The sequence below is a fragment of the Littorina saxatilis genome, linkage group LG8, assembly GCF_037325665.1.
Source record: "Littorina saxatilis isolate snail1 linkage group LG8, US_GU_Lsax_2.0, whole genome shotgun sequence".
NCBI lineage: Eukaryota > Metazoa > Mollusca > Gastropoda > Littorinimorpha > Littorinidae > Littorina > Littorina saxatilis.
Genome location: NC_090252.1, coordinates 5,588,847 through 5,603,330, shown reverse-complemented (window position 1 = coordinate 5,603,330; position 14,484 = coordinate 5,588,847). Strand labels below are relative to the sequence as shown.

The 14,484-nt window shown below is 42.9% G+C and overlaps 1 protein-coding gene across 4 annotated transcripts in view; it reads right to left on the bottom strand.

Moving 5' to 3' along the window:
- Positions 1-14,484, bottom strand: part of LOC138972611 (uncharacterized) — a 255,147-nt gene that overhangs the window by 19,652 nt on the left and 221,011 nt on the right. For all 4 annotated transcript variants that reach the window (XM_070345265.1, XM_070345267.1, XM_070345268.1 and 1 more), the window contains 5 exons: positions 13,259-13,339; positions 8,933-9,013; positions 5,000-5,116; positions 4,543-4,680; positions 2,188-2,271 (listed from right to left, as the gene is read on the bottom strand). In XM_070345265.1, coding sequence (XP_070201366.1) covers positions 2,188-2,271; positions 4,543-4,680; positions 5,000-5,116; positions 8,933-9,013; positions 13,259-13,339 — 501 coding nt within the window. The remainder of the gene's footprint in view (positions 1-2,187; positions 2,272-4,542; positions 4,681-4,999; positions 5,117-8,932; positions 9,014-13,258; positions 13,340-14,484) is intronic.

Genomic DNA, 14,484 nt, shown 5'->3' with positions numbered 1-14,484 from the left:
AGTCCCTACACATGTTGTAATGCGCTTAGAGCCAAATATTTTTGTTTTTTGTAAGGGATAGGCGCAATATAAATACACTTTATTATTATTATTATTATTATTATTATTATTATTATTATTATTATTATTATTATTATAATTTAAGTTATTGAGACATCCCAGTGCACTAAGGGATTTATAGAGCAAATCGAGAAAAGTCATTATTGAACGAAGCGCATAGCGCTGAGTTCAATAATTATTTTCGAGATTTGCTCTTTAAATCCCTTAGTGCACTGGGATTGTTTCAATAACGATATTGTCAGTACCGCCAGAGAAAAAAGAAGATTCAAAACGCACATTTTGCAACGCGCATTTGGATAGGCGTAACTGTGTGGTCAGGTTTGTGTCACTGGATCTACTTTTGTGTGGGCTGTCTCAAGTGTGTCGTGCTTTCGTCACACGCAAACTCTTGTTTTAATTTCTGTTGGTAAATTCCAGTGTAGCGTTAAGCTATAAAGTGATGATCTTTCATAGAGACCTCATTTAAACTCGGAGAAAGGACTATGCTCTTCGTTCTTTGCGATTCGAAACCTTCCTCGAGCTTCGACAGATTGACTGTGCAGAGTTTTGCCCCTTGCCAAGATCGACGGAAAGCACATTTCAAAATACATGTGGCATGTTTCTCGTGTGGTATCTTCACTCATCGGGGAGTCTGGTACTAAATATGAACGGTAAGAATGCTCTGAACCCTACACGTATTATATCCCCATCGTTTTATCGTTCACATTTGCCCCACATGTTAATTTGCTGAGCGGGATTTATGTCGTCTGCTACTGCACTGAGTCTCATTTCAAAAACAAAAATTGCTCGTCACGTTGCACTGAGTCTGCACGCATGAGGCAGGCTGGTAATAAGTCTTATATATGGTAAGAACGTTCTAAACCCTACACGTTTTCGATTCCGATTGTTCTTGCCTTGAAATAATAATTCGGAAAACATTCATTTACTGAACAGATGCAGTCGTATTTCAGTGTAGTCTGCTACGTGCTGATCTAGCTGCTACCGTCTCTGCTGCTACGTTATCGGAATAACACTTGTGTTTTCTGTTAGCTGCTGGGAATTGTATACTAACTCATCATTTGGTAATGTGTACAATAAACTACATGCCACTAACATGGCATAATTATTAGAGGAATCTTCGCAAGTCGAAACTGAAAAATTAGACACTGCGGGTTCTATTTTTAGATCAGTGGCAACTGTGGCACAGGCACATGCAATCTGTCAGAAAAAAACCCATCTTCTGCTTTAATTGAGAAGCAGGAAATTTATGGTCTTAATTATTGGTATTGTGGAGAATATAAGCTACATGTCATTAATTAATTCTGAGGATGAGAGTACACTCAGGCTCTCACTTAAGCAAAGGGCGGAAGAATACGCTCTGTGGAAAAGTAACAGTTTTTAGCCAATCAACTGGTTCACATCAGTCATGTGACACCAGTACTTACTGACAATTATTATTATTATTATTATTATTTGTCTACTCTTCAAGAACAGAAACAGATGTGCGTTGTACTAATTAATTTTCAATGTTCATTCTTAATCAGACATGGGTTGTGTGTAGATTTCAACGCAAGAGTAATCTTTTAGATTTATACTCTTTCAGGTCACCAACAGCAAATGTCTATGAAAGCTTACTGCTTACACGCATGACATAGCAGTTTTTGTGAATGTTTGCTTGTGTTTGAACAATAAGTAGTACGCTGTGAGCTGCCGGCGTTAACTATGTTTACAACAACATGGCTAACTGGCATAACGGACAGTAAGAAGACAACGACAGTGTGATTTGAAGATTTCAGCTTTCTAAACGCCTGCTAATTCTCACATTTATGTTTTGAATCAGACAGGACACATTTTGATGTTTAAAACTCTCTCGGGCATGTCTGATTATTAATAAGACTACTTATTTATTGTTCATGCTAGAAACAAAAAACAAAAGAATCTTGCTGCACAAGTTTGACTGGCCGAACGAAGGTGTGGCGAGTGGCTGGAAGGCGACGATGCACCCCCCCCTCCCCCCCTTCACTTCCCGCATTGGCAGTAAGATGCACGCATCCCCCCCCCCCCCGCCACATCACGCTGTACTGATTGATAGCAGAGCTCAATGTGTGGGTATTGTCTATGTCTATATATTATGCATTTAAGACCTACTGCACGTTTTCGTGGTGGGGTCGCACGTAGTCCCTGTGGTACACGACGAAGGTTCGCCCTCACAGCTTTCGCCTTTGGCCAGACCTGAGACAGAACACAGACACACAGTATATTTCACAAGGTGCAAGACAACAAAATTGAATCTCCATCTCTGAGACAGAAAACATAAACAAACAGTACATTGCACAAGGTATGAGACAACCAATGTTCATCTCTGAGACAGAACACAAACAAACAGTACATTACACAAGGTACGAGACAACCAATGTCCATCTCTGAGACAGAACACAAACAAACAATACATTACACAAGGTACGAGACAACCAATGTCCATCTCTGAGACAGAACACAAACAAACAGTACATTACACAAGGTACGAGACAACCAATGTCCATCTCTGAGACAGAACACAAACAAACAGTACATTACACAAGGTACGAGACAACCAATGTCCATCTCTGAGACAGAACACAAACAAACAGTACATTACACAAGGTACGAGACAACCAATGTCCATCTCTGAGACAGAACACAAACAAACAGTACATTACACAAGGTACGAGACAACCAATGTCCATCTCTGAGACAGAAAACAGACACACGGTACATTACACAAGGTATGAGACAACCAATGTCCATCTCTGAGACAGAACACACACAAACAAACAAACAAACAGTATATTACACAAGGCAGGAGACAACCAATGACACTATGACATCATAACATGATGTCATCACCAACAGTCTTGCCAAGATTATAACCAAATCAATCAATGACATCATACCTTAATGAGGTCAAGACTTATATCCTTGATAGCTCAGTGGACATTTTTTGTGGTGAAAATCTTTTCCAGCAAACACTTTAATGCTGAGACTCTAAACTTTTAAGGAAAACAAGCCATATTGTGTTAAGTTTTCTGATTATCAACACCCACAATTGTGTGAAAATAACTGAGAAAATATCAACATAAAGTTTTTAGGAACACGACCCTGCTTTGACCCCAAAATGTGCGGGGGATAAACCAAACTAGGGTCATGTTAACAGATTATCAAACCCTTGAAGTGTTCAAAGTTTCAAAGCTCTAGCTTCAAAAACATCAGAGATAACCTCTACGTTAAGTTTTTATGAAACTACATGACCCCGCTTTGACCCCAACATCTGACGAAGGTCAACCAAACTAGGGTCACTTTGTGAGATTCTTGAAGTGTTCAAAGTTTCAAAGCTCTAGCTTGAAAAACATCCGAGATAACCTCAACGTTAAGTTTTTTTCCACGGACGGCCGTCCGGGACGGAAACACACGAATCCTATAATACTCATCAATTACTCAGGTGAGTCAAAAGCCATCACTTTATAAACACAAGGATGAAATTCACAACATTCACAAAATAAACATCTTGCAGTTGTTGTAGGGTGTTTAAAGTGCCCGAAAATCACATCATGGAACGATTTTGGATCACCTCTCAAAAATGGGCCAAATGTGTGTCATGTCTGAAGAACCACCAATACCTACAAGACGTCGGCCTCCTAATCGGGAGGTCGTGAGTTCGAATCCCGGTCGCTGCCGCCTGGTGTGTTAAGAGTGGAGATTTTTTCGATCTCCCAGGTCAACTTATGTGCAGACCTACTAGTGACTTAACCCCCTTTGTGTGTACACGCAAGCACAAGACCAAGTGCGCACGGAAAAGATCCTGTAATCCATGTCAGAGTTCGGTGGGTTATAGAAACACGAAAATACCCAGCATGCCTCCCCCGAAATCGGCGTATGCTGCCTGAATGGCGGGGTAAAAACGGTCATACACGTAAAAATCCACTCGTTCTAAAAACATGAGTGAACGTGGGAGTCTAAGCCCATGAACAAAGAAGAAGAAGAAGAATACCTACAAATGTGTGCATTTCGGAGGGTCTCTCTTCAAAAACATCAGAGAAATCCTAAATGTTTAATTTTGTAAGAACCGAACATGACCCCGCTGTGACCACAACATTTGACGAGGGTCAAGCAAACTGGGGCAATCCTAAAACCCTAGAAATGTGCAAAGTTTCAAAGCTCCAGCTTCCAAAACATACAGATGCTTTTTTCTAAGACTCTCCTGGTTAACCAGGGGAGTCAAAAAGGGTGGATTGCTTGTGTCAATATATTATGGTGGTTCACTAGGGCAAACAAAGTTTTGAAAATGATGAATTCAGTGCACTCCTATCTTATCTACTCACCAACACGCATAAATAACGCACAACAAACACAACACACACACGAACACAACACACACACACAAACATAACATACACACACAAATAAAACCTTGTCCCTTACCCACTTCCACCCACACACAAACACAACACATAGGCAGATACTCACGACAGGATAGGGTGGTTGGCTCGGTGGTGTAGCCCTGCTGGCATGTGCAGAGATTGGTGGTCGTGTTGCAATTGGCGTGTTGATCCTCACACGATGTGCCCCCCGAGCACTTCCCGTTCACCTTCCCTGCCAAGGGCTCTGTTCATATACGAGCGAAGTTATTACACTTAGTCAAACTCACAGAATAATACCGTAAACTACCTTGTATACGCCCAGTATCGAGTAAACGCCCACCTCCTACGTTTGGTCAAATTCTGCGCACAGGGTACAGTACCTAGTAAACTAAACGCCCCCCCCCCCCCCCCCCATCAAAACACAACATTTTATGAGTGCCACTACATTTTGAAAATTATGACATGCCAAGATTCAGATAATTATACTAGGGTTGTGTAGTTGAATGGGGTTTCTGCCAGATACAACCACAGGACCTCCGGGGGGGGGGGGGGGGGGGTCTTACCGCATATGGAACCGTTGGCCGGGGAGATAGTGTCATTACAGGTACAGTTGTAGTCCTGACACCTGGCCCCGCCCACACACACACTGTCATCGCCACAGTTCGACCCTTGTGGCAGTTCTGAAACAACACATCAAGTCTTAATGAAATGCGACACTGACACACGCACAGCACTGCAGTGACCTAGGGAGTAGTTTTTACATTTAGTCAAGTTTTGACTAAATGTTTTAACGTAGAGGGGGGAATCGAGACGAGGGTCGTGGTGTATGTGCGTGTGTGTGTGTGTGTGTGTAGAGCGATTCAGACTAAACTACCGGACCGATCTTTATGAAATTTGACATGAGAGTTCCTGGGTATGAAATCCCCGAACGTTTTTTTCATTTTTTGGATAAATGTCTTTGATGACGTCATATCCGGCTTTTCGTGAAAGTTGAGGCGGCACTGTCACGCCCTCATTTTTCAACCAAATTGGTTGAAATTTTGGTCGGGTAATGTTCGACGAAGCCCGGACTTCGGTATTGCATTTCAGCGTGGTGGCTTAAAAATTAATTAATGACTTTGGTCATTAAAAATCTGAAAATTGTAAAAAAAAATTTTTTTTCATAAAACGATCCAAATTTACGTTTATCTTATTCTTCATCATTTGCTGATTCCAAAAACATATAAATATGTTATATTCGGATTAAAAACAAGCTCTGAAAATTAAATATATAAAACTTATTATCAAAATTAAATTTTTGAAATCAATTTAAAAACACTTTCATCTTATTCCTTGTCGGTTCCTGATTCCAAAAACATATAGATATGATATGTTTGGATTAAAAACACGCTCAGAAAGTTAAAACGAAGAGAGGTACAGAAAAGCGTGCTATCCTTCCCAGCGCAACTACTACCCCGCTCTTCTTGTCAATTTCACTGCCTATGCCGTGAGCGGTGGACTGACGATGCTACGAGTATACGGTCTTGCTGCGTTGCATTGCGTTCAGTTTCATTCTGTGAGTTCGACAGCTACTTGACTAAATGTTGTATTTTCGCCTTACGCGACTTGTTCTTTGCTAATATCAGTAAGTCATAGAGACAACTTTCATCCTTTATATTTTATATGCATATATATCTTATGGGACTAAAACACATTTCGGCCATGTATGAAGAGGTCTTTTGAAATGATGATGTACACACGACCCTTCACGTATAGCCAAATGCTGTTTTATAAATCCCACGACCAGCACGTTTTTACCCCGCCATTTAGGCAGCCATACGCCGCTTTCGGAGGAAGCATGCTGGGTATTTTCGTGTTGTGTTTCTATAACCCACCGAACTCTGACATGGATTACAGGATCTTTTTCGTGCGCACTTGGTCTTGTGCTTGCGTGTACACACGGGGGTGTTCGGACACCGAGGAGAGTCTGCACACAAAGTTGACTCTGGGAAATAAATCTCTCGCCGAACGTGGGGACGAACTCACGCTGACAGCGGCCAACTGGATACAAACAGCGCGCTACCGACTGAGCTAACATCCCCGCCCATTCCTGACAGTATGAAACAAATGCTTTTGAGTGTTGTTATAAGTTTTTTGCTCACGGATGACTGGGTTTTTTATGTGTAAGATCGAAGAGCTGAAATCAATCACTGCAAGTCAACATTAAATATTTGTGATTTAAATGGCGATTACAAAAAAAAAAGATATCTGACAAAGGATGCTTCATGCAGATGCAGTTTTCATGTTGAACACTCTAAACTCTTTCTTTTCGACTGTCCATTGTAATTTGCTATAGCAGCCAGCATATTTGAAATAACGCATTTGATTGGTGACAAAAATCAGTTCAGAGGCACGATGCACTAAAATGAGGGCCCCAAAGGGTTTAAAATCGTGATCGTGATTGGCGTTTTTTGACCTTTCTGTGACCGTGATTGCCGAAATTTCCATTTCTGTGATCGTGATGGGACTTTGCCCGTGATCCGTGATGACAAAAAAAATCAAGTCTCGTGATCGTGATCGTGATTCGTTTTCGTGATCGTGATGGGCATTATTGCAAAGCATGTTATTTTCAACGTACATTTTTCACAGCTGTATCACTCTATGATCCTCTATTCGTCAAGGTGTTTGTGATCGTGAAAACAAAAATCAAGGTAACTGTGATCGTGAAAGCTAAAATTTCCCTTCCCGTGATCGTGATGATACCCCCCCCTTTGGGGCCCTCTAAAATGGTAATAATATTAATATTTCTAATATGCTGACTGTTAGCAAATGATAATCATTTTTGAGGCATGTTTGTTATCATTATCAATCAGTCTGCATATTAGAAATAATGATCGTATTACCGTCTCTTTCGACCAAAAGAAATTTCGAAGCGATCCTGCAGTTTAGAACAGCCGCAAAGGGAACTGGGTGGCTCCTATACGATTATGCTTGTCAGTCAAAGCATTCTTCTGCCCTGGGTCAGCCAGTCATTCACTTGACGTGATGATTATTAACAGGTGAAATGCGTTCACACAACAATCTCACAAGATAAACCATGTTGGACGAGCGTGTCAGTTGCTTCCATTTTTCTTGTCCAACAGAGAGCAACAGATTTAGAATCGACGCCAGGCAAAAAGGAAATGACGTAAATAAACTGAGCACAAAAATTATTGCACCCATTTTCGTACCCCAACTAAAATATTCATTCACATGTCATTTTATTCAAGCTTTATATGCCGTTAAAGGCCTTTCATTTGGCTACCTTGCACACTTTTCGGATTAAAGATTTCTGTTGTAGGTATCACGTGACCGCCGCCAAAGTCGGGGTACCCCCAAAATCGACCAGACACAAACCATAGTCCCGTATTTTAAAATCTGTAAAAATTCAGGATGTGCTGATAAGAAACATTTCTGCATATCGATGGAAATGCCATTTAATTACCATTCAAACTAACTTGATTAGTCTTGATACAATCTGTTTTCAAATGAGGTAGGGGTTAACCGTTTGAAAGGCCTAAAAGAGCACCTTTTGCGGTCATTTTTTTAGGGGGTCCTCCATCGAAAATGCAACATTTCCTAGACGTTTTAATGAAAACGTGTCAAACTTTACGTACATTGAGTAACGCATTTTCACTTTATTATTCAGAAATTTGACAATGGCATTTTCAAGTGAGTAGGTTGGTATTGCACACCCAGAGGGTGGGTGGTGCCTTGCCGTTCTGTAAAGTAACCACCGACAAAAATAGCTTTTATGTACCTGTTTAGATAAACAATGTATTATTTCACAGCATTTGAAGCGTCATGTACATTCTTTAGAATAAATCACGTTGATATTGTTATTTCAACTTTTTACTCTTTCTTGTTGTTTGTCTCAGCTTGGCAAACAAAACAGGTCCCTGTCTGAACGTGATAACATTTAGCGGGTCACCTCGTATCAGTCCTGATTTGTCAAAAAGCATTGCAATCAAAATGGGACAGAGATTCTGATAATTGGATTGGATTGGATAAGATTTACAGTCTAGTGAGGTTACCCTCATGGAAATTCGGGCTGCTTTCTCCCCGGGGAAAGCGAGCTGCCATACATACGGCGCTACCCATATTTTTTTCCTGCATGCGTGTATTCATGTTTCCTGAGACCTAATGCCGTGTGAGATGGAATTTTTTTTAATTTTTTTTTTAACTTTATTCCAAGTCCCACGGGTATTTGATGGACATTTTTATCTATGCCTATACAATTTTGCCAGGAAAGACCCGTTTGTCAATCGTGGGATCTTTAACGTGCACACCCCAATGTAGTGTACACGAAGGGACCTCGGTTTTTCGTCTCATCCGAAAGACTAGCACTTGAACCCACCACCTAGGTTAGGAAAGGGGGGAGAAAATTGCGGCCTGACCCAGGCCTGAACACGCAACCTCTCGCTTCCGAGCGCAAGTGCGTTACCACTCGGCCACCCAGTCCGCTATAATATACTCACTGCACTTCTTATTGATACCGCACACGGTGCCTGCCATGCAGAGGTCAGGGTTGTCTCTACAGTTCCTGTTAAGAAACAGTTCTGAACACAGAAGACATCGTTCATTTGTCAGTGTGTGCGAGTCTGGGTGTGTGTGCGTTCGTGCATGTGTGTGCTTGTGTGTTTGGAAGCTCATACATACGCATGCGGATTAGTTTGCCTATGTGCTTGAGTGTGTGTGTGTGTGTGTGTGTGTGTGTGTGTGTGTGTGTGTGTGAGAGAGAGAGAGAGAGAGAGAGAGAGAGAGAGAGAGAGAGAGAGAGAGAGAGAGAGAGAGAGAGAGAGATTTAGTGATAACACTTTGTTATACTTGAATTACATGGGGTTATAGCATGAACAAAAAGAGATCGGGGAGAGAGTTAAAGAAGGATGGAGGTGGCGGAATGGGGGAGAAACAGACATACACACTGGGGCAGAAAAAGACAGGCCCCCAATGGTGAGAGGAAAACAGAGGGAAACTATAGGTGTGAAGACAAAACAACAACCATGGTGTATGGCAGCGCAGACAGAGCTAGATTGTTTGTGACAGCGATCGAAGACAGAACAGATTGTGTTTGACAGTGAAGACATAGCTAGAAGGTGTAAGACAGTGAAACAGAGCTAGATGGTGTGTGGTAGTGAAGACATAACTAGATTGTATGTGGCAGTGAAGACAGATATCTAGAGCTAGCTGGTGTAAGACAGTGAAGACAAAGTTTCATTTTTCATTTTCATTTTATTTTCATTTCATTTTCATTACTTTATTGTCCCATCGCTGGGAGTTAGATGGTGTAAGACAGTAAAGACATAGCTAGATGGTGTAAGACAGTGAAACAGAGCTAGATGGTGTGTGGCAGTGAAGACATAACTAGATGGTATGTGGCAGTGAAGACAGCTAGAGCTAGATGGTGTAAGACAGTGAAGACAGAGCTAGATGGTGTAAGACAGTGAAGACAGAGCTAGATGGTGTAAGACAGTGAAGACAGAGCTAGATGGTGTAAGACAGTGAAGACAGAGTTAGATGGTGTAAGACAGTGAAGACATAACTAGATGGTGTAAGACAGCGAAGACAGAGCTAGATGGTGTAAGACAGATCTAGATGGTGTAAGACAGTGAAGACAGAGCTAGATGGTGTAAGACAGTGAAGACAGAGCTAGATGGTGTAAGACAGTGAAGACAGAGCTAGATGATGTTTGGCAGTGAAGACAGAGCTAGATGATGTTTGGCAGTGAAGACAGAGCTAGATGGTGGAAGACAGTGAAGACATAGCTAGATGGTGTAAGACAGAGCTAGATGGTGTAAGACAGTGAATACATAGCTAGATGGTGTAAGACAGTGAAGACAGAGCTAGATGGTGTAAGACAGTGAAGATATAGCAAAATGAAGTAAGACAGAGCTAGATGGTGTAAAACAGTGAAGACAGAGCTAGATGGTGTAAGACAGTGAAGATAGAGCTAGATGGTGTTAGACAGTGAAGACAGAGCTAGATGGTGTAAGACAGAGCTAGATGGTGTAAGACAGTGAAGACAGAGCTAGATGGTGTAAGACAGTGAAGACAGAGCTAGATGGTGTAAGACAGAGCTAGATGGTGTAAGACAGTGAAGACAGAGCTAGATGGTGTAAGACAGTGAAGACAGAGCTAGATGGTGTAAGACAGAGCTAGATGGTGTAAGACAGCGAAGACAGAGCTAGATGGTGTAAGATAGTGAAACAGAGTTAGATGGTGTAACACGGTGAAGACATAGCTAGATGGTGTAAGACAGTGAAGACATAGCTAGATGAAGTAAGACAGAGCTAGATGGTGTAAGACAGCGAAGACAGAGCTAGATGGTGTAAGACAGTGAAACAGCTAGATGGTGTAAGACGGTGAAGACTGAGCTAGATGGTGTAAGACAGTGAAGACAGAGCTAGATGGTATAAGACAGTGAAGACAGAGCTAGATGGTGTAAGACAGAGCTAGATGGTGTAAGACAGTGAAGACAGAGCTAGATGGTGTGTGGCAGTTAAGACATAACTAGATGGTGTAAGACAGTGAAGACATAGCTAGATGGTGTAAGACAGCGAAGACAGAGCTAGATGGTGTAAGACAGATCTAGATGGTGTAAGACAGTGAAGACAGAGCTAGATAATGTAAGACAGTGAAGACAGAGCTATATGGTGTAAGACGGTGAAGACAGAGCTAGATGGTGTTTGGCAGTGAAGACAGAGCTAGATAGTGTAAGACAGTGAAGACAGAGCTAGATGGTGTAATACAGTGAAGACATAACTAGATGGTGTAAGACAGTGAAGACATAGCTAGATGGTGTAAGACAGAGCTAGATGGTGTAAGACAGCGAAGACAGAGCTAGATGGTGTAAGACAGTGAAACATAGCTAGATGGTGTAAGACAGTGAAGACAGAGCTAGATGGTGTAAGACAGTGAAGACAGAGCTAGATGGTGAAAGACAGTGAAACAGAGCTAGATGGTGTAAGACAGTGAAGACAGAGCTAGATGGTGTAAGACAGTGAAGACAGAGCTAGATGGTGTAAGACAGTGAAGACAGAGCTAGATGGTGTAAGACAGTGAAGACAGAGCTAGATGGTGTAAGACAGTGAAGACAGAGCTAGATGGTGTAAGACAGTGAAGACAGAGCTAGATGGTGTAAGACAGTGAAGACAGAGCTAGATGATGTAAGACAGTGAATACAGAGCTAGATGGTGTAAGACAGAGGTAGACGGTATATGGCAGTGAAGACAGAGCTAGATGGTAAGTGGTAGTGAAGACAGAGCTAGATGGAGTAAGACAGTGAAGACAGAGCTAGATGGTGTAAGACAGTAAAGACATAGCTAGATGGTGTAAGACAGTGAAGAGAGAGTTAGATGGTGTTAGACAGTGAAGACAGAGCTAGATGGTGTAAGACAGTGAAGACAGAGCTAGATGGTGTAAGACAGTGAAGACAGAGCTAGATGGTGTAAGACAGTGAAGACAGAGCTAGATGGTGTAAGACAGTGAAGACAGAGCTAGATGGTGTGTGGCAGTGAAGACATAACTAGATGGTGTAAGACAGTGAAGACAGAGCTAGATGGTGTAAGACAGTGAAGACAGAGCTAGATGGTGTAAGACAGTGAAGACAGAGCTAGATGGTGTAAGACAGTGAAGAAAGAGCTAGATGGTGTAAGACAGTGAAGGCAGAGCTAGATGCTGTAAGAGAGTGAAGACAGAGCCAGATGGTGTAAGACAGTGAAGACAGAGCTAGATGGTGTAAGACAGAGCTAGATGGTATGTGGCAGTGAAGACAGAGCTATATGGTGTAAGACAGTGAAGACAGAGCTAGATGGTGTAAGACAGTGAAGACAGCTAGAGCTAGATGGTGTAAAACAGCGCTAGATGGTACGTGTTTGGCATTAAAGACATAGCTGAATGGCCTAGCTGTGACTATGAAGACAGATTTAATTGATGTTTAGGCGCTTAGATTCGCGCCCTATAAATACCCTTGTATTATTATCATTTTGTGTGCGGCAGTGAAGACAGAGCTAGATGGTGTGTCTCAGTGAAGACAGAGCTAGATGACGTATGAAGACAGCTAAAATATGGTGTGTGACCGTGAAGACAGAGGTAGACGGTATATGGCAGTGAAGACAGAGCTAAGTGGTGTGCGGCAGGAAGCAGTGAAGACAAAGCTAGATTGTGTGAACCAGTGAAGACAGAACTAGATTATGTGTGGCTGTGAAGACAGAGCTAGATGGTGTGGCAGTGAAGACAGAGCTAGATGATGTGTGGCAGTGAAGACACAACGAGATGGTGTGTGAATGTGAAGACAGAGCTAGATGGAGTATGGCAGTGAAGACAGAGCTAGATGGCATGTGGCAGTGAAGACAGAGCTAGATGATGTGTGGCAGTGAAGACACAACTAGATGGTGTTTGAATGTGAAGACAGAGCTAGATGGAGTATGGCAGTGAAGACAGAGCTAGATGGTATGTGGGAGTGAAGACAGAGCTAGATGATGTGTGGCAGTGAAGACACAGCTAGATGGTGTGTGAATGTGAAGACAGAGCTAGATGGTGTATGGCAGTGAAGACAGAGCTAGATGGTGTATGACATTGAAGACAGAGCTAGATGGTGTGAGACAGTGATTGATGACAACACTAGATTGTGTGAGGTTATGAAGACAGAGCTAGATGACGTGTGGCATTGAAGACAGAGCTAGATGACGTGTGGCATTGAAGACAGAGCTAGATGACGTGTGGCATTGAAGACAGAGCTAGATGGTGCGAGGCAGTGAAGACAGAGCTAGATGATGAAAGGCAGTGAAGACAGCACCACTCACTACAGATGCCTTCGTCACAGACTAGGCCCGTGCTGCACATGCCGATCATTCTTCCCTCGCACGACTGGCCCAACAACAGCTCTGAAACATGATAAACAACATCACAAAAACCACCACTTTCTTCCCTCGCACGACTGGCCCGACAACAGCTCTGACACATGATAAACAACATCACAAAAAACACCACTTTCTTCTCTAATCCCTTTTCTTTGATGGAAGTGAACTGCGAAAAAAAACCAGCAACTAAACATGCTTTACTAACAAAGTACAAGAAAAACGAATACTCATACGACTCCACTTCTACATGTCCGATTACAGTGGACCCCCCTCCGCCTTTCAAGACACCCCCCCTCCCCCCTCCGCTCGATAGAGGACTCACTCCCTTTTAAGACCAATCCCACCCCCTGATAGATATAAGAAGTCTCCCTCCGTTTCAAGACTCGCTACCCTCTGATAAAAGACTCCCTCCGTTTCAAGACTCGCCACCCCCTGATACAAGTCTCCCTCCGTGTTAAGACTCGCCACCCCCTGATACAAGTCTCCCTCCGTTTCAAGACTCGCCACCCCCTGATAAAAGTCTCCCTCCGTTTCAAGACTCGCCACCCCCTGATAAAAGACTCCCTCCGTTTCAAGACTCGCCACCCCCTGATAAAAGTCTCCCTCCGTGTCAAGAGTCGCCACCCCCTGATAAAAGTCTCCCTCCGTTTCAAGACTCGCCACCCCCTGATAAAAGACTCCCTCCGTTTCAAGACTCGCCACCCCCTGATAAAAGTCTCCCTCCGTGTCAAGAGTCGCCACCCCCTGATAAAAGTCTCCCTCCGTGTCAAGACTCGCCACCCCCTGATAAAAGTCTCCCTCCGTGTTAAGACTCGCCACCCCCTGATAAAAGACTCACTCCGTGTTAAGACTTGCCACCCCCTGATAAAAGACTCCCTCCGTGTTAAGACTCGCCACCCCCTGATAAAAGACTCACTCCGTGTTAAGACTTGCCACCCCCTGATAAAAGACTCCCTCCGTGTTAAGACTCGCCACCCCCTGATAAAAGACTCCCTCCGTGTTAAAACTCGCCACCCCATGATAAAAAACTCACTCCGTGTTACGACTCGCCACCCCCTGATAAAAGACTCCCTCCGTGTTAAGACTCGCCACCCCCTGATAAAAGACTCCCTCCGTGTTAAGACTCGCCATCCCCTGATAAAAGTCTCCCTCCGTGTTAAGACTCGCCA